The sequence below is a fragment of the Pelodiscus sinensis genome, chromosome 1 (assembly GCF_052426305.1).
Source record: "Pelodiscus sinensis isolate ZL-2025 chromosome 1, ASM5242630v1, whole genome shotgun sequence".
NCBI classification, from domain to species: Eukaryota; Metazoa; Chordata; order Testudines; family Trionychidae; genus Pelodiscus; species Pelodiscus sinensis.
In genome coordinates this window covers 166,635,137-166,657,347 of record NC_143052.1, presented here as the reverse complement: position 1 = coordinate 166,657,347, position 22,211 = coordinate 166,635,137, and the positions used below count along the sequence as shown (strand labels likewise).

Here is a 22,211-nt window from a genome sequence, read left to right as displayed (position 1 = left end):
ACCTGTCTTCTGACACGAATGGTGCTATTGTAATGAAGTAAAAAAAAACAAGGAGCCCAGAAGCACCTTAAAGACTAACAGATCTATTTGGGCATAAGCTTTCATAGGCAAAAACCCACTTTGTCAAATGCATGGAGATGCATTGTAATGAAGTGTGAACTGTAAGAGGATTCAGTTATTCTATGAAGTGGGTTAAACTCATTGCAAAGTATCTTTATCCTCTACTTCAGTGATGAGTGACTCTTTGCTAGTTCCCACACAGTAATGTCTCTAATGAAATGATACACTCTTCGGAGGAAAAAATGTGCACAAAGAAATGAATAACTACTTCTTTAAGTAGTGTCCCTATGGTCTACTTTAGGGTATGTGCTTACATGTGCACTCATGATTGGAGACTTTCTGGGCTTTCTAGAGACTTTCTAGATACCCCTCTGCTCCAGTATGAGGCTGTTTGAGGGAGCATAGTCACAACTACTGCAGGGCCTTCTCAGTTGCCCGCAGTTTGAGAGTGTTTGTTGCAGAGTCAGACTTGCTAAGCTGCTTGTTAACTCTTATTTTTTCTTCTTCTTCTACTAATTTATTTTTCTGTTATTTAGCAGTTTGTATTTATGAGGAGTATACCTTCAGTTTTCTTGTCTTATGGCTCAATTCATGGTCTTATACCCAGGATCCTGGGATTCGAACCCTGCCATGTTTGCCACAGGTCTTTTTTCCTGCAGCAACAGATGCTGTCTCCGCTGCTTTGGACAGATACATATTCCCTCCAAATGTAACATTTCCTCAGGATTTAAAAGTAAACCTAAAAATTGAGGAAAAACAGGCTAAAACTCTTGTGGTAATGTTCCTGGAGACCTTCAGATCCCAAGTCACACCGCCTCTCCTCTGCTGTATGTTGGATTCTATTACTCACAGAGCTCTGGTGACCATCACCACTGCTGCAGTAAACAAACTGTGACGTTGCATCCCATATTCTTTATGACAAGTTGAATTTGTTAAGAGCCCACCCTTGTGTATAAAAAACTTTGAAATATATGTATGTATAAATGCTGGTGCAAGTAGAATGTTTGATACAGAGACAAAAACCTGAGTTTGGAAAAGTAATAACCCTAGATATATTGATGATGGTGATCTGGTTGGCTATACATTTCCTGACTTCTGTTTGGACAGATACATGATGTTGATGGAATAATTGACAATTGTGAATAGTTTAACTTTTCTTCTGCTTCTGAAACAGATCTGCTGGAGAGGTTCAGTTTGAACTTCAAAAGATAAAATCCAGTATACGCTCAGATGAGCACCTTGACTTATGGGATCCTTTCACCATCTCCAGAAAGATACATTGAATTGTTACACTCAAATAATTAGTATTTACAAATTCTTTTATTTGAACATCTCTTCTTTGATGTTAAGTAGATTCATCTTCAGTTCTGTTTCCATGAGTTATATTGTTTGCTATAATTGCTTGAATTAATATTTCGTGGGATGTGGTATTCAGTTATAATGTGGAGACCAAGCCAAAGACACTTGAGAGATCCTGAAAAGAGTTCAGATTAAAGAGGGTGAGACTTGGAAAGACTGAATGTTTTTCATCATTATCTGGTTTCGCCTGAATCTGTAGCATTGAGTAAGTTTCTGTGAATCAGAAGCCTGAGGTGGAAGCAGGGGGCAGGTCACCAAAAGGACCCACGATTGTGTTTGTCTTAGAGCATTGTGTCCTCTGTGCAATAGAAGAGACTTCTGTAACATAGAGTCATATGTTAATGAATCCCTCTTTCTCTGCAGGGTGATGTTGGGCTCGCAATGGGCAAACTCTATGGAAATGACTTCAGCCAAACTACCATCTCTCGCTTTGAAGCCTTGAACCTCAGCTTTAAGAACATGTGCAAGTTAAAGCCACTTCTGGAAAAGTGGCTCAATGATGCAGGTGAACGAGTCTGTGGACAAATCCAGTGGGCTTCTGAAAACTGCTTTACTCTTCTGTTTGGTTTGTGTCTTAAGTTACTTGTTGCAAAACTCATCAAACTTCCGTATATCTTCTTAGGATAAGCAATTCAAGAGCATCAGTAACCACTTCATGGGTCCACAGGTCTCTGAAGCTATTTCCATCTGGCTTTTAGATATGTGCTCTACTGTTAGTGGAAGCACTGGCTGGTATGAGGAAGGAGTACACTGCATGTTACACTGCATGTTTTCTCTCTCTGTGTGTGTGCGTGCGTGCGTGCACACACACCATATATCCTCTACATTCCTTTCCCAGTTGGGTAAGGAGGGCTGCACGCTTCATAGCTAGTGTAGGCCAGGTCACTGCACAAACCTACATTTCTATAGATTTGTCCAGCCCCTCCATAAGCTTCTGGTATGTCAGGCTTCTTGCTATGCTGTATATTCTGTGCCCCTCACTTCACTTCTTACAAAGGGCCCAGTGTTCTCCTCACCCACCCCCATGTTCCAATCCGCTAAATACAATTTTTTCTTTTCTTTTTATATGGGAGATAAGTCATTCAGGATATTGACATTTTGAACTTTGAGACAGTGAGGAGATCTGAAATGGGGCCATTATTATTTTTGATATTGTTAATGGCCACCATCAACTAGTTCTTTAATGTGTAGACAATAATAGACCTGGTTGAAGCTGAGAGATCCCCTATTTCCTCCTGGTTTTCCAATTTTCACCAAAAATTGACTAGAATGTTTCTTGAAATTTTGGAATTGATTTAATATGGTGTTTAACAGTTATTGCATGACAAACAAAAATATCATGTAAAAAATGTAGGGCCTCACTTTGCTTGGCCAACAGAGAAATATCAGCAACAAGTTTATGGTTGGTCCTGAAGCATCTTACACCGAGATTTCCCTGAGGGTACTCCAAGCCCGTTTGGCAGCAGTTCCCAAACTGGATTATATACCAGATATGAGGTAGCACCACCAGCAGATGGGATTGCAACAATCCCTACGCTATGTCTACACTGCCCTCTTTTGTGCAAAAAATATGCAAATGAGGCAAAGCATGGAATATCACCACACTTCATTTGCATAAATAATGTGGCTCCATTTTTGCGTGAGAGGCTTTTACGCAAAAAGAAGCCATCTACACGGCTCCTTTTTGCGCAAAACCCCCCTCTTGTGCAAGAGCCGTTCTTCCTAAAAAAAAAAAAAAGTGGAAGAACAGCTCTTGCTCAGGAGGGGGGTTTTGAGCAAAAAGGAGCCATGTAGATGGCTTCTTTTTGCGTACAAGCTTCTCGCGCAAAAATGGAGCCTAACTAATTATGTGATATTCCATGCTTCGCCTCATTTGCATATTTTTTTGCCCAAGAGCGGGCAGTGTAGACATAGCCCTAGTGTACAGATGATGCCAATTTGCTCCACAGAGTGTGACCTCACACATATGGTGCATGCAAGATCTCAGTGTGTAAAGAACACCATTTTGCTCTACAAAACTGCATCCTCTGTATAATGTGACCTCATGCACTCTATCCATACGAGATCAGGCTATGTGGAGGACACAGTTTTGCTCTACAAAATGATGTTTTCCATAGGTGTGTCCCGTCAGGGAATACTTCATTAAAATGGGGTTGTGCCAGCAAAAAAATGGTGAACCTTTACATTAGAAGTTTATCCAGATACAGTTCAAGTCAGTTCAAAGATTTCCATTGAATTCAATATACATAGAAATACATAGAAGGGTCCTATGTATTATATGATTGTACATTATGCTTTAAAATGGTGTCCAGGATTTCAGCTTTCTTTTTTTTTTTTTTTTTTAATGTAAGTTTCTGGCCCTCATGATTGCAAAGATAATCTTGAAAACATGAATGGAAGGTAACTGATGTCCATTCAGGACTGCAACAGTGGTTCTGAGTGGTGTGATCTGCCCATTTCATCTCATTCAGGGCATGTGGACTCCATGTTTCTGCAGCTGAATTCATTGTTTGTTTATTCTGGCATTTAGCTTCCTATCTGCCCTGTCCTTCTGTGACCTGCCTTTAGCTGCGTCTTCTTCTGCACCCTTTCCCACAAAGGAGAATTAACTGGATAACAGTGCATGCTTCCTTCACTGTTCTGTAGAACCAGGCAGAAGGCAGGGCATTCAGCTAGTCAGAACTCAAATCTAGCTTTCAGTGAGGGGAGGAGATAATCAGAAGTGTGTGGTGGCTATCTGGGCTGTCTAGAGACTATAGCATCAGCCAACACTTTGGTAGCTGAGAGGATGAGTCACTGAAGCAATTTATCTCCCTCATTGCCAGGCAAATGTGGAGCAGGAGAAAGAAATTCTGTGCTAGGCTGCTCAGACAGCCGCTCAAGCTCATTGAGCTTGGCTGTCTGGGGTATAGTGAAAAAATCCATAATGAGCAAGAATTATCGTTGATGAATTGTACATCAGTGAACATTTTAACTTTGCCAGAGTAATGTGTGTTTAAATCATGAGGGATGGGTGTTTCATGGAGATGCAATGACTTAACATTGCTCTGGAACGTAGGTTCCTTCAAGCAGTGTACGTATGGATGTAATAGAACCACATGTGCCTTCAGTTGGAGATTTTTCACAGTAGTATCTGTTTGGTCCACATGTGTATTAGTTTTGTGCCCTGTTCTGTAATGTAAGTGCATGAGGCAAACAATCCTCAGTTCCTTTTCCCCCACCTCAGACTGAGACTAGCCTCTAGTAGTTGTCCCTTCACATCTCAACCTTATTGTTATTTAGTGGTTATATAAATAATAATAGTGTTTCTTCATCATAGTCAATCATTTCCTTTATTCTAGCTTCTTCCTTTTCTTAAATCTCTTTGTGCTCTATTTAGATGAGTTTTAGATAGTTAGAAATTTTCTGTCTCCTTAGTGATACCTGATTCTCTGGGCTTTAATCATGCCAGGAGGCAATTCTGGTTCGTGATAGACATTCATGATGAATGTGGTGTATTGCGGAGTGTAACTTTTGCCTGGCATTAAAATTAAGAGCCAGGAAAAAAAGAGAAATTAATCTGTATTCCCTTATGATGGGGAGCTCTATATGTCCGGTCCCTGATTCAGGTTAATGGGCCCACACTGTACACCAGTCCCCAGGTAAGTCTGCTGCCTCAGAACACCACACTTCCAGAATACCCAAGAGGAAGATACAGGACTCCGCTCACAATCTCTTGAAGGAGTATACCTTAGGTAGAGAGTGTACCTCTAAAAAGTCCAGGTTGTTTCTTCTCTTAGCTACCCCTGCACCACTGGCTTTCCAGTTAGGTACTTGACAACGATCCCTTTGGTAACCAAAGCACAGATAGCCTGTGTGACAGCAAGGCTTCAAGCTCAAGAGACATCCTCAGTACTAGAGTCAGATAAAGGCAGGAATAAGAGTTCTTTCTGTACAGATAGGGACTAGATTTGTTCTTAAGTTGAATCTGTATGTAAGTCGGAACTGGCGTCCAGATTCAGCCGCTGCTGAAACTGACCAGCGGCTGACTACAGGAAGCCCGAGGCAGAGTTGCTCGGGGACTGCCTGTACTGAAGAAGTCCACTTGGGCCCTAAATGCATCTCTCTCAGACCGCATGCAGCACTTTGCACAATCAAAGTCTGCAGTTCTGGCAGCACCCCCAGACACAACTATTGCACTACACTTGTAAGCCTCAGTACTGATGTTCTTCACAGTACTTCAGGAGTTCCATGTTCCTAAGTACCTGCCTATATTGGAGACTGCCTGCTCACACCTTTTTGTCTCTGATGTGCTCTCAATGTTGAGGTCATCCAGATCACCTGAGTTCCTGGTACAAATTATTTCACTTCAGTTTTGTCTAGGCATACTGTTGTTCTTGAATGCATCAGAGAAAGAGGATTCTGTTGAAGACCTCACCTCACTTTCATAAGTCTCGGTCCAAGGCTGTCCTCAGAGATTCCTTTCCAGAAGCTTCAACTGAAGTTGTAATACTTCAAGGGAGTATTTTAATATTCCCTTGCCTGGATAATTGATTGCTAAAAGACTTCTCTGTAGATATGACATTTTGGGTAACTTCCAAGGCCATAGACCTTTCCCTTCAATTAGGTCTACAATTGAATATACAGAAATCCACATTAAGCCCAGTGTAGAGCCTTTAGTTCATAGGGACACATCTCATTTCAGTGACACAAGAATCTACCTTACTCAGTAGAGGTTCATGACCCTGTCCTATGTAGCTTACATGATTCAACTCAGTCCACAAACCATGGTCAAGAGCTGCATTCAATTACTTGATCACATAGAACCACGACCTTTGCAACAAAGCACATCTGACTTCAAATGTGCTGCTTCCAAGGGTGACCCAAAACCATTTATTTACCCACCATACACAGTCTACATACGTTCCTTTATGTACCTACCTTCATGAAATAAATCTTGATTGGCGGAAGAACCATCACATGGTGTGCACAGGAGTTCCAGTCATGTCCTTTCTCCTGCAGTTGTTATAACGATGGACATCTCTCTGCTAGAGTGCACCTAGATGTTTATATGATCAAGACAAGTGGACATTGCAGGAGACGACACTACCCATTAGTCTCCTAGAACTCAGGTTGTTCAGATATCCTTGTCTCTAATTCCTGCCACTAAGAAAAGGAAAGGACATAAAAATTGTGATGAACAATATATCGTGTAAGTTTTTCATCAACTGCCAGGGAGGAGCCAGATCTCTCTCCCTTGATTCGCAGGCACTCAAACTTTTGGAATTGATGCATACAAACCCACATTGTTGTCACATTGTTGGGTATCCAGAGTGTGACTGCAAAATGCATTCATTCTTCTAAAAGCATGGGGGGGGGAAGATCCCACATATTCCACCAAATTCCTTTCCCCCCCCCCCCCCCCCCCCCCGCATAGATCTTTTTGCCACAGAGGCAAACAAAAAATGCACCCACTTCTGCTCAAAGTGTGGACTGGGTCATCAGTCCTTAATCCCTGAAGTTGAGAGACAATACCTGTCAGCCTTACTGTATGCCTTGGACTCACCTAATAGCAAAGAAAGTGCTCTAAGTAGAGAGAGACAGGATCAGAATCATCCTGATAATTTCTCTAGCCCAGGAAAACATGGTATTCTTACTTCCTGTAGCTACCTTCCCATGTTCTCTGATCATTCTTCGCAGCACTCCTTACCTTCAGTCTCACTCTCTGCTATACTGGGATTCAACCCTGAAGCCCCTGCTACCTTAGAGTGCATTGCTTAATAATCACCTACAGTGATGCACCCTTAGGGACACTACTTGAAGAATAATAAATGGGTTACTCACCCTGTTCAATAACAGTGGGTTTTTTAAATGTCCTTTGTGAGTGCTCCACCATCTGCCTTTCTTACCCTCTGCTTCAGAGTTCTCTACTATTGAGCTTCATGGTAGAGAAGGAACTGAGGACAGTACACTTGCACACTGCTATACAATGATGGAGCAGGGCAGAAGACTGACTGTTATGCAAGCATGGGCTGAATAGATGCTGCTATTAGAACTCTTTAATAGAAGGTGTGGGTGGCTCTCTCACACCTAAAGTGGAGCCCCCATAGAGGAACATATTTTGAAGAACCCCAGATACTGCACAGGGTGAAGAGCATTTCTTGTTTGTCATAAGACACTGAACCCTTCTGATAGCTTGTAAATTGCAAGTGTAAGTGGTCATACCAGCTTAATACATCTGCTGTGAAGGAGCCTATCCATATCTGGAATGAATATGGGGTACGTTCTGTCATGTCTTACATGGGTGGGATCCTTTAATTGGATTGAAGTGCACTGACACAGCATCTCTTGCTGATACATGCTGTCTTCTGTTCTCTTTCAGAAAATCTCTCATCTGATTCAGCTCTCTCCAGCCCAAGTGCCCTGAATTCCCCAGGGCTGGGTATTGAGGGCTTGAACCGTAGGAGGAAGAAACGCACCAGCATAGAGACCAACATACGTGTGGCCTTAGAGAAGAGTTTTCTGGAGGTCAGTGAATCAGATGCTTTGCTCAGCTAATTTGTAGTAAATAGTGGCTTTACTAAAGAATATGTCCATTAAGGTGAAAAAAATTCTACAGCTAGGAGCTGCACTCAGCAGACATTGTAAGATATACAGTGATCATTGTAGATATAGAATAAAAATATATTTAAGATTCACATTAAATACTTTATACATTAAATATTTAAATTTAGTATGTTTTCAGTCTGTGTCTGTCATCTGGTTGTTGGAATGGGGGATCAGGAGTCAGAAGTCTGCTGTTCTCATCCCTCATGTTCTGTCCCTGATTTGCTTTGACACCGTAGGCCCATGGTGTCCAGCTCTGAAGCAATATCCACCATAGTGGCTACTGCTATAGCAAACTAGCCATTCTCAACCAGCCAAATAGCCACATTGTTCACGCCAACAAGCCCCACTCAAGCGGCCAAATAGCCACGTGTGGCTAGCGTGTTGGACACCATGGCGTTAGGCAAATTATATAATTGCTCTTCTACGGTTTCCTCAGATATAAAACAAGGTTTGTAAAATCCCATGAGATCCTCAACTAAAAAGCACAATATAAGTTTGTTGATGTGTGCATGTGCTGATACATTTCACTGTGTTGATCCGTGTGTTCATACATTTGCAGGCAGCCTGTGTGTTGTGGGTAAGTTGCTGCTTTCAGAGGGTGGGGAAATCTGTGGTGAGTTGTGAAAGACTGTTCTGCAAAACAGTTACATTTCTGTAACAGGGTATACGTAACCCTCTAGCACAGGTTGGAGAAAACTCAGGCCTGGGAGCTGGATACGGCCTCCGGCTTACCTGGCTCTGGCCCCCGAGGCTCTGCTTCTCCCTCCCCCTCAGCATTGGTCCATCAGGTCCAATCCTTTTTAAATCTATTCCTGACAACATCATCTTTGTTAAAATGGGAAGGCTTTTTACATCTGTAGGTTGTTCCTTCCTCCAGTTCTTTAGTTTAGAATCCTGCTATACTGGAGCCATAATGCAGCACTCATCCAAGTAATTTCCATAATATTCAAATATTTCTTTTTCAGAACCAAAAGCCTACCTCGGAGGAGATCACCATGATAGCTGACCAGCTGAATATGGAGAAGGAGGTGATCCGTGTTTGGTTCTGTAACCGACGCCAGAAGGAGAAAAGGATCAACCCACCCAGTAGTGGAACCAGCAGCTCTCCTATCAAAGCAATTTTCCCTTGCCCAACCTCACTGGTAAGAATCCAGAAATGAAGTATCTTGGAAAAGTTCAGATACTCCTCTCCTAGCAGTAACGGGAATTGCATACATTTTTCATCTGCACTGTGCAGCAGACTTATGCTCACAATTTTAACTGAGATACTTAATTGGAATTTTCATTACTATATTTACTGGTTCCCACTGTCTACTATTTAAAAAAAAAAAGGTAAAGATTACAAATTAGCTAGTGGGAATTCATTATTTAAATACCCAAAATGAACAGCTAATTTGAGCTGGCAGTAATTCAAGGTTCACTGAATACAATCTATAAATATGCAGCTTATGTCACTGCTTTGGACATATGCTAAGAGATCATGATTCATGTTTGAATTTTTTCCAGATCAGCTGACTCATCCAAAATTCTTTCTGTAAAAGGAAAAAATGCTCCCCAGTGCCATCCTTTCCATCTTGTTCTAGCTACTTTAATGCATTAAGTCAACAGTAAATCCTATCAGTTGTTAGGCGTTAGTTGGCAGACTAAGTCAACCAAACCTGATTATACTATTTTTGTCCCTTTTGAGCAGGGTCAATGTATATCAAAGTGAAAAAAGAGTTTAGTTAATCTCTGTAGCTCATTTTCCAAACCTTCAATTTGGCTAAGGTAAATATAAACTTACTGAAAACATAAGTAACAAAGTGTATTCATTAGGAATGTAAAACCCTGTTTAAATAGTTAAGCATTACGTGTAACCATTTAACCAATTAAACGGGGAGTAGGCTGAAGCAGCCCCAATCTATGGCAGGCTCAGCCCCAATCTATGGCAGGCTCAGCCCCAGCGTGTTGTGTACAGGGGCTGCTTTCAGTACACCTGAGCTGGGCCTGCCATGGTTGGGGGCTTCCACAAGGTACCTGGACTGGGTCTGCCACGGACATGGGCTGCTCCAGCTGGGCTGGAACTCCCCCTGCCTGCAGCAGACCCTGCAGAACTGGAGCAGCCCCCTGCCCATAGAATAGTGATAGAGATGTAGCCGTGTTAGTCTGGGGTAGCTGAAGAAAAATGCAGGACAATGTAGCACTTTAAAGACTAACAAGATGGTTTATTAGATGATGAGCTTTCGTGGGCCAGACCTACTTCCTCAGATCAAGATCACTTCCCCTGCCCATAGTGAGCAAGGAGCTGCTCCAGGCCCCGCTGGTTAACCATAACCATTCACATTCCTACATTCATCAAGGTTCCTTGAGCTCTGTTATTTTCTTGAGGTTCCTTGAGCTATTGTTATGAAAGGTCTGTCGTTACCTGTACCTATGCTCCTGATATTATGAAGTCTTTGTGGATTTCATGTAGCCTGTAGGCTAATCTATTCTATATAAGATTTTATGCTGCCCTCATCACTGTGGTGTCTGAGCATCATCCAGTAGTGTATTAAGTGTCATGATTTAACTACTGTCATGCTTGGTTTGTTCTTTCTGTTGTCCTCTCCTCAGCAAAGAAATCGTGTGTGCAGTATAGTGTTTGGTTTAGAAGGGGTTTTCTTCTGTTTTTTAACACGTTTCTATGTATTTGTTAGAGAAAGCAAAGTTGAGAAGGTGATGAGGTTTCTGATGATTTTTAGTTCCTGTGGGAATTCATTCCATAGTCTTGAACAAGTGCTTGAGAAAAATCTTTCCTGTAGCCACGAGGTTTACCTTGCAGTATGCCTGACGAATAAATGTACCTACTCTCATTTGTCAGCTTCAAGTTCTATTTAACATGCATCAGGCCCAGGCCATTGAAGCCTTTAAGATAAAAGGACCATGACATTGAACATGATTCTGTGTTCTACGGAAATCCAGTGTAGAGAATAGTGGACAGGTTTGATGTAATCACAGTAGCCTGTGCTGATGAGGTGATGTGCTGCAGATTGTTTTGTAGAATGTTAGAGCAAAATGCTACCAGGCCTATGTTCTTTTCCAACCTAGTTGTAAACATGTCATGAAACAGAGATTATCACTTCCTTTAAGAGACTATTCAGCTGTCATACAGATCTCCCCAAGAGAAAGATTTCCTGATTATTCTTATTTTGGGTTGTCCAAGAGAGTGTAACTGATTACTTTCCTTCCTGATGTATATATCTTTCATTTACTTACAGACAACCAGCATGCCTTGCATGCACACACATAACACTTCTAGTCGTTGCCTTTTCTAATAAATAATTTCCTCCAGCCCATTAATCCCATTGGTTGATACTTTTTCTGAATTTCCTTCAATTTATGTATAAATTCCTTCCATTTAAGTTGTCCAGAAGTAAAGGTAGTTCATTTCATTTGAATGCTCTGAAAAAGATCTTTCAAACAAAGGAAACACACAAATGAAGTTCAGATATTTTAGTTGATAAATGTGAAACAAGACACTACATTTAACAGTGGTAAAACACCTACATGACAAATCAGGCTAGGATGCAGTGGTATGTTGAAGGGCTTTAATAAGAAATAAATTTGAGCTTGAGAAGAGTAAGAAAAAGCGAGTACAGTAAAGCTCCGATGGTCCAGCATCTGATGGTCCGGCACCATCAGGAACCCGGAAATGCTCCCGGCAGCCGGACCATTAGAGCTGCTCTGCCCCCAGCTGTCCCCGATTCAGCTGCTGCTGAAACTGACCAGCGGCTGACTCCAGGAAGCCCGAGGCAGAGCTGCTCTGTCCCGGCTTCCTGAAATCAGCCCCTGATCAGTTTCAGCAGCAGCTGACTTGGGTACACCTGGGACAGAGCAGCTGGAGTGCTGCCGGGTTGGTCCCCGCAGCGCCAAGGTGCGGCGCTGCAGGGACCAACCCGGCAGCGCCCCAGCTGCTCTGTCCCAGGTGTCCGGATTCAGCTGCTGTTGAAACTGACCAGCGGCTGACTCCAGGAAGCCAGGGGCAGAGCAGCTCTGCCTCGGGCTTCCTGGAGTCAGCCGCTGGTCAGTATCAGCAGCGGCTGACTTGGGGACACCTGGGGCAGAGCAGCTGGGGTTCTGCTGGGTTGGTCTCGCCCTGAGGAGTGGCGCTGCGGGACCAACCCGGTAGCACCCCAGCTGCTCTGCCCCAGGCATCCCCAAGAGCAGCTGGGGTGCTGCCAGGTTGGTCTTGCCACGCCAAGGGTTGGCGCTACCGGACCAACCCGGCAGCACTCCAGCTGCTCTGCTGTAGGTGTCCCCGATTCAGCCCCTGCTGAAACTAACCAGCAGCGGCTGAAGCAGGGACGCCTGGGCAGAGCCGGACTATCGGAAGGGGGGGCTATGAGAGGTCTGAGGTGGCATCCCCCCACCACACCCCAGACCCCTCATAGCCCCCCCTTCCGATAGTCCGGCATATCTGATAATCCGGCACCCCCTGGGTCCTAAAGGTGCCGGATTATCGGAAGTTTACTGTAAAATGATTTTTGGTGTTCCTTAAGTTTCTTCTCTCTGGTAAGGTCTCCTTGAAAGCTTGCCTTTCATTGAATAAGGATATTTGAAAATCCTGAGAGATTGACTGTTGATTATTAATTTCTGATATAATACCACCATGCAGCTATTTAATAGCTTTGAGACTGTATAAGTGTGGGGGTTTGCTGCTATTCGTTCACAGGTCCCTGCAGGAAGCAGGTGTCTCTATTATAGTGCCAGGCTCTTTGGTGGTTGAAGCACAAAAGCAATTGATGCAAATTTTAAAAATTGTGTAGCATTTCTCATCATCATTTTCGGTTGAGAATGAGGATACAAGAACCCAAATTGGGTAACATTTCCTTTTTAGGAGTTGAGCAGTCATGTTCTCTTCTGACCTCTAGGTGGCAACCACGCCAAGCCTGGTGACAAGCAGTGCAGCTACTACCTTGACTGTCAACCCTGTGCTCCCTCTAACTAGTGCGGCTGTAACTAATCTGTCAGTCACAGGTAAGATACAAGTCTGGCTGCATCAGCACAGCAAGTTTTTCAGAAAACCTCTTCAGTCAGGATAACCAGTTCAAATTATAGCATGGAATTCCAGTGGTGTCTGCATATCAAACAGATAAAGATTTTAAAGATTCATAATATTTTGTGAGATTTCTGGCTCTCCTGTGTTGCAGTTTAACATTTGGCAGATGTTAGGATCCTTTGGATTCTCCTGACAAATCTCCATAGAGCACTGACTCTTGGATTTGCTGTATCCTTGTAAGACATGTTGTGTAGGAGTCTCAGAAATCCATAACCTGCCTAGCTGAAGGTGAAAAATAGAAAACAAATGGAGCCTTTGTGGGACATAAAGGATTCTCTGGGAGCTCATAGAAATACAGCTTAGGAATATAGGTGCAAAGAAACAATATAGAGGAATTTCCTTCTCTCTGCCCAGATATTCCATTTGATTTCGGTCTGATTTCTTCCTCTCATTTCACTCCCACCTTGCCCTTTTAAACATTTTAAATTAAAAAGCGGTCAAGTGCTGATGAAAGACTCTGGAATGATAGTTCTAGAGAGCAAAGTCCTCCATTTCTGCCACAGAAACGACAGGGTAGACAGCTGCCATGTAAGATTCCTTTATACTGCCCTGCCAATGTGCCTCAGTCCCATGTTGGAGTAACTAATTTTTCATGACTGTTAAATGTGGCGCCTCTGCTGAGACTGGCAACTGCCTGTGACCTAGACGTGAAAGGCGCTCCCATTACCAGCCTCAGCTCCCCAAACTCCTGAAGAGACAGTTTGATTGTGATTGAAGATCCATGCTCACCAGTCCCTCTCTCTTGAATTCACTGTGCCCTTCAGTCCCACAGAGACATGTCTGTCTCACTTCCTCCTTTCTGTGCTGTTCGGTCTAGGTGGTAGATGTTTTTATTCAGGCATGCCTGTGCCTTGTACTGTTCTAATGGGAACCCTCCCTGCAGGCACAACAGAAACCACCACCAACAATACAGCAACCGTGATCTCTACAGCTCCTCCAGCTTCCTCAGCAGTGACTTCACCCTCTCTGAGTCCTTCCCCTTCTGCCTCAGCCTCCACTTCCGAGGCATCCAGTGCCAGTGAGACCAGCACAACACAGACAACCTCTACTCCTTTGTCCTCCCCTCTTGGGACCAGCCAAGTGATGGTGACAGCATCAGGGTTGCAAACAGCGGCAGCAGCCGCACTACAAGGAGCTGCGCAGCTGCCTGCAAATGCAAGTCTTGCTGCCATGGCTGCTGCAGCAGGACTAAATCCAGGCTTGATGGCACCCTCACAGTTTGCAGCTGGGTAAGAATTGTCTCTGCATTTCAGATGAGACATGAAGAAACATGGAATTATTTACATGGGCTGTATTCATCATCATTTTTAATACTATGTTTTGCACTTACAGCATCTTTTACCTACACTTCTCAAAGTGTTTACAAGTAATAATGGGGTATGCCTTGCAACTCCCCTATAAGGGTGTTATCCCTGTTTTACAGATGAGAAAGCTGAAAGGCATGACTGATTAAGTCACTAATAAAGTCAGTGGCTAAGCTGGGCAGAGAGCCAGTGCTCTGACTACTATTTCCTTGTTGTAGCCACAAACTATACTACCCAAGCTGCTAATTTTGAATTGAATTGGCATCTTAGATTCCCTTGTGTTTGGTTCTGTTCCTTGGGACCCAGAGCAAGATGAAGAGCACCTGAATATTTATTGGAAATCATTCTGTTGATGCTGTGTGACCAAAACCATTGCTGTAAATGTTGCTTTGTAGTTCTTTCAGTTTCTCTTTGTAGTCATTTCCTTCTGATAGCTCTCTAAAGAGTTGCAGCGTCCCAAGAAGTCACTTGGAGTGTAATTCACAGTATTAAAACAGTACAACTTGTGCTTTTTGGGGGCCTGTTCTTAAGGCTTGTTAAGTATAGTATTGAAAGGCAGCTGTGAGGACTCATCCAAGACCACATTGTGGTATGGGAGAAATTAAAATATTACAAGAATTTTTTTTAAAAAAATCAGATCCTTAAATTCTACTTTCGTTCTCTGTATGATGGTCTCTGAATAGTAACACAACCTCCCTTGATCTGTCTCTTCTCCTGTTTTCCTGGTATCACAGAGGTGCCTTACTCAGTCTCAATCCAGGGACACTAGGCGGTGCTCTCAGCCCAGCTCTCATGAGCAACAGTACACTGGCAACTATTCAAGGTCAGTAAAATCTCTGTCTATATATAAACAAGTTTTTGTTACAAGGCGACAGAATGACATCCTCACGCTCGCTGGCCACGAAAGCCGCCGGAGAGAGGGGGATTGACGATCATAGAAAGCAGTGGGCACAGCTCCCTAGTTCCTTGTAATATGTAACTGGCTTTGTTACTTGTATGTTTTATTCACCAAACAAGGCAACATTCCTCAACACCAAAATTCCATATTCAGGAACAGAAGCTTTACAAGAAAGACACAACAGATTTTTTTTAAATCCATCATAGAATTTTGAATGGTAAGATACAAACTTGAAAGTGAGTTAGAACAGTCTACAATCTCAGTGACTTGGAGGTGAAGTTAAGGAAGAATGTGATGCTGGAGGGCCCTGCATTAATATTGCTCCCCTCCCTCAGTGGTCCTTGAGGTACAATTTGTAGCAGGTTGCTTAGCGATCTACTTTTTACAACTGATCTAGCAGAAGTTTCAGTATAGTTGCCTTGATCAAAGCCGATAGCAGAACAGTTCACAGAACAAGAAGCCTGAACACAAAGATCCAAGATCAAGACTTTCAAAAATGTGTACCAAAAGTCCTTATGTTCTGGATTGACAGCTCCTAAATAAGGAGTTGTTTTCTTATTTCAACGTCTAAATAAGTGGCCTGATTTTTTTGGTGACTTCAGTGAGAACCATTTGGGTACTTATCATCACATCTGATAATTATGCCATTTATTTATAAATTAAATTTAGCTATTCGATTAAAAAAATAAGTTCACAAAGAGCAAAAGAAGAATCTGATACTTTGAGGGTAGATCTCATGGCAAAATGAATCTTGGTTAGATTTGTTGAGGTAGTTTGTAACTATTAAAGCACATCAAAATTTTAAAAGGCTTTACTCAAACAAGTTAATTGATCTTAATATTGTAGTGGCTCCCATTCTTTGTGAATGCATGTTTCTTCCCCTTTTGCTTCTAGATCCCTTGAGTGTAAGTCTTTCTTTGGCCTGTAGGACGGAACAGTGTGTCACCATTTAAGTCCTGATCCAAATCACATAGAAGTCCATGGAAAAACTCCCTTTAGTTGCATTTGGTTTTCGATCAGTCTCTAAAGCCATTTCAGTTTCTGCTTATCTACACTAACACCCCTGTTGAAATAATCTACGCAACTTACTTACCATGGTGTCTTCTGTGCGAGAAGGTCCGCAGGGGCTGTTCTCCTGTTGACTCTGGCTACACTTCTTGTGCTGGTGGAGTACTGGAGTCAATGGGGGAATGCTGGGAGATTGATTTGACGCAATAAATCAGCCGCCACTAGATTGATCACTGCAGTGTCAATCCACTGCGTAGTGAAGACAAGCCCTGCAAAATCTTAGCCACTGCTCTCAGGGAACTTTCTCTCAACAAGCACTAGCTCCTGTTAGAGGGTGACAGAACAGTAGAGGACAATTTCCCTGGTGCCAGGCATCTCATTCTGTGCTGATGCTTTGTGTCCATTCACATGGGAAATTGAGAACAGTCACATGGGCTTGGGTCTATATTTCGGGGGGGGGAGGGGGTTGAAAATATTCAGAGAGATGCCTTTACTTTTTATTTTAGATAAAAACTTTATATTTTTATAGTAATTTAAAACAGCTTGTGCTTAGCTTCAGTTGCTGAGCCTTTGTGGGTGGGGTGAATTGATGCTCTAAAGACATTAGGTACTACATGGTTGAATCATGCCAAATGCTTTTTATTTAACTGCATTAGGTGACAACATACAATTATTGAAGAACCGATACTGATTTTCTAGCAACAGATAAAAGCAGTTATTTTTGCAAATAATTTGAAAATTAATTAGGAGTATACACTATGTAATGCATTGAAATTGTTATTTTATATCATCTTTTATTTTCTGTGCCATATCTTGTTAAAACAAACTCAATATTCCTTATATACAGAGAAGTGTATTAGAGAGGTGTAGGTAAAAACGAATAGCAAAAACTTATTTTTGACCCTTGTCTAATCTTTGGGATCATGAGAGGATCCTCCCTCTTATGTGCTTAGCTCTGCCAGCTTCGATAGTGCCAAATCCCATTTTCACCTGATTTTGTGAATCTATTTTATGCTGGATTGATGTAAGGGAAAGGAATCTTTACTTGTGGGAAGAAAGCTATGCTCATAGGAGAAAAAAGTAAAGTTCTGTTACACTTTACTGCATTCCTCTGTGCTGTTAATACTAATGTTCTCTTCCCTGCCCCTTTCTCTATTCTAGCTCTTGCATCTGGTGGCTCTCTTCCAATAACATCACTGGATGCAACTGGGAACTTGGTATTTGCCAATGCTGGAGGTACTCCCAACATCGTTACTGCCCCGTTGTTTCTGAACCCTCAGAACCTTTCTCTGCTCACCAGCAACCCGGTTAGCTTGGTCTCTGCAGCTGCAGCCTCCGCAGGGGCCTCTGGACCAGTCGCCAGCCTTCATGCCACCTCCACCTCAGCTGAGTCGATCCAGAACTCTCTCTTCACAGTGGCCTCTGCCAGTGGGGCCACATCCACCACCACTACTGCCTCCAAGGCACAGTGAGCCGGGCTGAGCTGTGCTACCACCAGCCTGTTTCACTCTGCAGTGGGATTGGCTGCCAGCTGGGTTTATAAACTGAAAAATGTGATCGGCTTCCTCTCGCCATGTTGCTGGGGACAAGGGAGAGAAGGAAAAATGTAGAAAACAAAACAGGAAGGATTTAAAGCTGGGACAGACATTTGCCTAATTTTATAATAAACACTGTCTTTTCAGGATCGCTTCATGGATCGGAGAGCTTTCTAACCAAAAATGTAAAAAAACAAAAAAACAAAAAAAAAAAAGTGAAAGGACTACTTATCATTTCCAGCAGTCACAATGACAAGTTAAGGTGGGTTATCAACTCAAACATAGGAGGGGGTTTCTTAGTTCTTTTGGTCTAAATATCTTTTTTTTAATTATCATTTTATAGGTCTGTTGTACAGGCCATTATGTCATACAAGGTGTTTATAATCGTATCAATCGTGTTGGGGGTTCCTTTCTTAACTGGTACAATTTAGGCAGGCCTGTATTACTGGTGTATCTCTATTATTATTATGGTTATTGTTGTTGTTATTATTATTATTATTTTTATATGTATGGTTTGGACGCATTTGTCTTTACTCCTGGATTGTTTTCGGTGAGCTCCCATGCCACAAGGAAGGGGGAGAGAAAGAGTGGACTACAAGGAGGCTTTCTGTCCTAATATCCTTGGAGTATTCCTCAGTTTCCCCATCCTTGAACTTGTTTCCCAGTGACTTTATACCCAGATATCAAGAGAGATTATTTTCACCATTTTGTAGGACACACCGTGTAGAGGTAGCAAGCTATGTGTGCAAACTTCCAGGATAGTCTGTGCTTTTATGATGAGGGAGGTGGAAAACACTTCTATACTGCAGCTCTCCTTCATTCAATTACTTCAGCTAATGGGCCAAATTTTGCTCAGAATTGCATGTGTATTGCTCGATTTGACTTCAGAGAGCAGGATTTCGCCCTTGGAGCCCAGACTATTTCAGTCACTTGTTCTGATGATTCTACTGTATTGTTAACATTTTGTCCCTTTTAAAAATATATCCTAGAAATGCAAAGTTACCTGAGAGTGCCAGTATCAATAATATTTAAAGGCATCCCCCGTCCAAGCTTTCTACCAGCTTATTTGGCACAGGATTTTGAAAGATAAAACTGGCTTCTCTATTCAGAGGAATAGTCCTTGTGTACAGTGGTCTGTATTGAAACAATTTTCCACTGGCACTTCTGTCTACAGGAATAGATGGCAGGTCTATTGAAACAGAAGTTGCTGTCTTCTTTCCTATATCACAACTGCAAGAAAGCGCTTGGCTTCCTTGCGTCCTTGTTCTGTTTTAAATAGCTCGTAGGTTTTTTTATCCACTACAGTGCTAGGTGCTTTGGAAATAGGAGACAGTGACCAATCAGCTGGAATGGTCCAACCTGATGTGGGAAATAGCACCAGTCTATCTAGTCAACACTGGGACTTTGCACACATCTTGGTATTCTCATGTGGTCTCTGAGGAGTGATGTTGCTCCCTTGATCAGCATGGCAATAGCATCTCTGACTAGAGACTCAGAGTTGTCTTGCTGCTGTAGCTGTGTTTCCAATCCATATAGCAAGGGGCATTTGAGAACAGAGAGTTTATGAGAATAGTTGGGGAAGAATAGTAGGTTATCCAGAGAGTAGTGGCATATTCTTTAATATGCCAATCAATTATCTGAACCAAAAAGATTTCTAAAAAGAGAAGACTGGATCTCTGCAGTGCAGTTCACTTTGAACTTTCCATTCCTGTTGGATTTAAAAGTTTCTGCCATGGGTTTAAAACATCTACACATTCAGCTAGGGAGGGTGTTGCGAGCACCTTCTGTAGGTTTTGCGGGTTTGTTCTTTGTTGCAGTGTGCGGGTGGGGGTGTCAGCAAAGAGTTGCAAAATATCAAGTTTATGTAGTTATGTTCACATTTGCTGATAATTGGTGGGGATAGAATCTCTCACCACCTGAGATCAAAGACAGCAACTTAAATCCAACATACGCTTTGGTCTGTGACCCAAATGTGTGAGATTTACATTTATATTTAAATGGCAGAAACTCTGATCTCTTCTTTCCCTCACTTACGTTTTTCTCTGTTCATCTCTCTCTCTCTCTCTTCACCTTCCTGTTAGTTACATAGATTATTTAAACCAATTATCCATAAAATTTCAAAACTAGTGAACTGCAAGCAGGGAGACTAACAAATGTCCGTCCACTGTTTTAATGTGTTTTTTATTTTTTGTTTTTGTTTTTTAAAACTAAGCTTGAACCAAAGTCAATTTCTAGCAAGCTGCTGTACTAATGGACTAGTTTGTATAAGTGCAGTTCAGACGCAGAGAGGCGATAGATGCTACTGACAATTTCTTTTTCATTTGTCTTGTTTTTTATTAATTTTATATAAAAGTTGCTGCTTGTTTTAATCTTTTTTGGGGGGAGGTTGATAATTTGTTTATTATCCTTGGGGCAGACTCTGAACTTGATTTTAAACGAGGGGGGGTTGGTTGTTTGTTTTTGGTATGTAAATAGAATGGCAATGTCGGGTGATTACTAATCCAAGTGGTCCCCCACCCTTCCACCCTACCAGTTAAACAAATCTAAATATTCTGGTTGACTGAAGTCTCTGACTTCAGTCAGCACAGAAGATTTTAAGACTATGAATAATACAGAATATAAATTGTCCATACTAACAGCTTTGGAGTAGTAAAAAGTTGAGATGGGTATGATTCAGGGAGGGAGAGAAGTTGAAGAGAGATGCTGGTTACCCACTATGTTGGTCTAGAGACCATAGCATTGACTATAGTTTCTACCAAAGGAAATATCAGTTCCATGGGTCTTGCATTCAGCCAAGTAAGAGGGCAGGAAAAGCTGTAGCTATAATACTTGTACTTGGTCTGAAAAATCCAAGTCACCTCCATGCACTCTTGAAAGTTAAATTTAACAAGAACCTTTTTTGTCAAAGTGTATTCTGACGATGCCCTCTACACTGTATTATCTGTTCTCTGATGGATTTAGGACTGGGGCGTGGATCCTGTGCATTTATCTAGAAAATACAAAGAATGTGGGCCTTAAATCAGCATAAAAACCTCTCTCCGCAGTTCAAAGAGGCTGTGCTATCAGCTGTCTGGATGATTTTTAACTTCCCATTTTTGTTGGTTTGTGGTTGGGAGGGGGGTCATGATGCATACATATCTGGAACACTAATGCAGCTTGGATGGTTATTTATTATAAAATATTAATTTTCCTGACTCCTTTTGCATTGGTAACATGGCTTTGGTGTGAGCACCTTAAACTCTCTCTCCCTCATGCTCTGCTTCCCAATCACCCTCTAAGGGGCCCAGACTCCAAGAAGCTTCTTGGCATTTTTTTTTCCTGCAAGAAACTGGAAACTTAAAATAGCCACATCAGGGGGAGGTTTGGCTGAAATGCTCTTCTTTTTTCCCCTTGGGATTTGGGAGTAAATTATCCTAACCTACCACACTTTCCTCTCCCAGTTTGGCTCAAGCCCAGTATGCTTTGATTTGCTATCATACAACATGCCAGTGTCTGATTGTAGCCCTTTTGTTCAGTTGATCTGCCTGGACCCTGCTGTTGGTGGTATTGTTTCCCTTGTGGATGTTGGTCACCTCTAGTATTTTAGTTAAAGGGCAGAGGAGAAGAACTCAGAGATGAGGTTTGCAGCAGCAATATATTTTCCTAATAAGACCTATACATGCTCAGTCTTTCAGAGCTTGAGATGGATGGATGATCTGGTATAGGAATGTAATGGAAATTGCTGTTTTAAACCTTAATCATGACTACAACAGAAACTGAAGTGTCTACAAGGAGATTCAATCGTGATTGATGATATATGGACTTGGAGAATTTGAGACTGAGGATTTAAGAATTACAGTGGAAAAGTATTACATCACAGATTCAAAAATTAGTCAACAGTGGCTGAGGACATTAGTTTTCAGTGGCGGTCACTTTTCTACCCCAAGGGATGATAGTTTACTCTTTATATACCAAAAATACAAATCAATATAGTTCTTACCAAAAATAGTTTCCTGTTGCCCACAGTCCTTGTCTCAGCTTCATTACTAAGAGAATGAACTGGCTTCCTTTGTTGTTTGTAGGGGATTATCTCTGAGTATTTTTAATGGAATAAAATGTATTCCCCCTCTTCCCCAACACACACACACACACACACACAAATAAATAAAAAAATCAGGCTTTGTTGGCCAGGCCTGGAAGAAATTCCTTAAAGCCCTTGCACACGGAGAGGAAAACTGCAAGTTATCTAGTGCATCTACTACAGCTCCATAAGTTTTCTCATTTCCAAGCACGTGTCATGGCAGATAAAACTAGTCAAACAGATAGATTCACTTTATCTCCAAGCACAATTAGGATTTGTATATTAGGCCTGGGAAGTAGGGGAGATGTATATAAAGAAACAC

At 42.1% G+C, this 22,211-nt stretch overlaps 1 protein-coding gene across 4 annotated transcripts in view; it reads left to right on the top strand.

Moving 5' to 3' along the window:
* The window catches only part of POU2F1 (POU class 2 homeobox 1), a 200,370-nt gene extending 178,409 nt beyond the window's left edge, over positions 1 to 21,961 (top strand). For 3 of the 4 annotated variants that reach the window (XM_089773288.1, XM_075909143.2, XM_006124220.5), the window contains 7 exons: positions 1,783 to 1,924; positions 7,781 to 7,926; positions 8,973 to 9,149; positions 12,897 to 13,002; positions 13,968 to 14,313; positions 15,123 to 15,211; positions 17,456 to 21,961. In XM_089773288.1, coding sequence (XP_089629414.1) covers positions 1,783 to 1,924; positions 7,781 to 7,926; positions 8,973 to 9,149; positions 12,897 to 13,002; positions 13,968 to 14,313; positions 15,123 to 15,211; positions 17,456 to 17,766 — 1,317 coding nt within the window. In that variant the 3' untranslated portion in view covers positions 17,767 to 21,961. The remainder of the gene's footprint in view (positions 1 to 1,782; positions 1,925 to 7,780; positions 7,927 to 8,972; positions 9,150 to 12,896; positions 13,003 to 13,967; positions 14,314 to 15,122; positions 15,212 to 17,455) is intronic. The other variant, XM_089773295.1, reaches the window with a different exon arrangement.
* Positions 21,962 to 22,211: the final 250 nt, after the last annotated feature.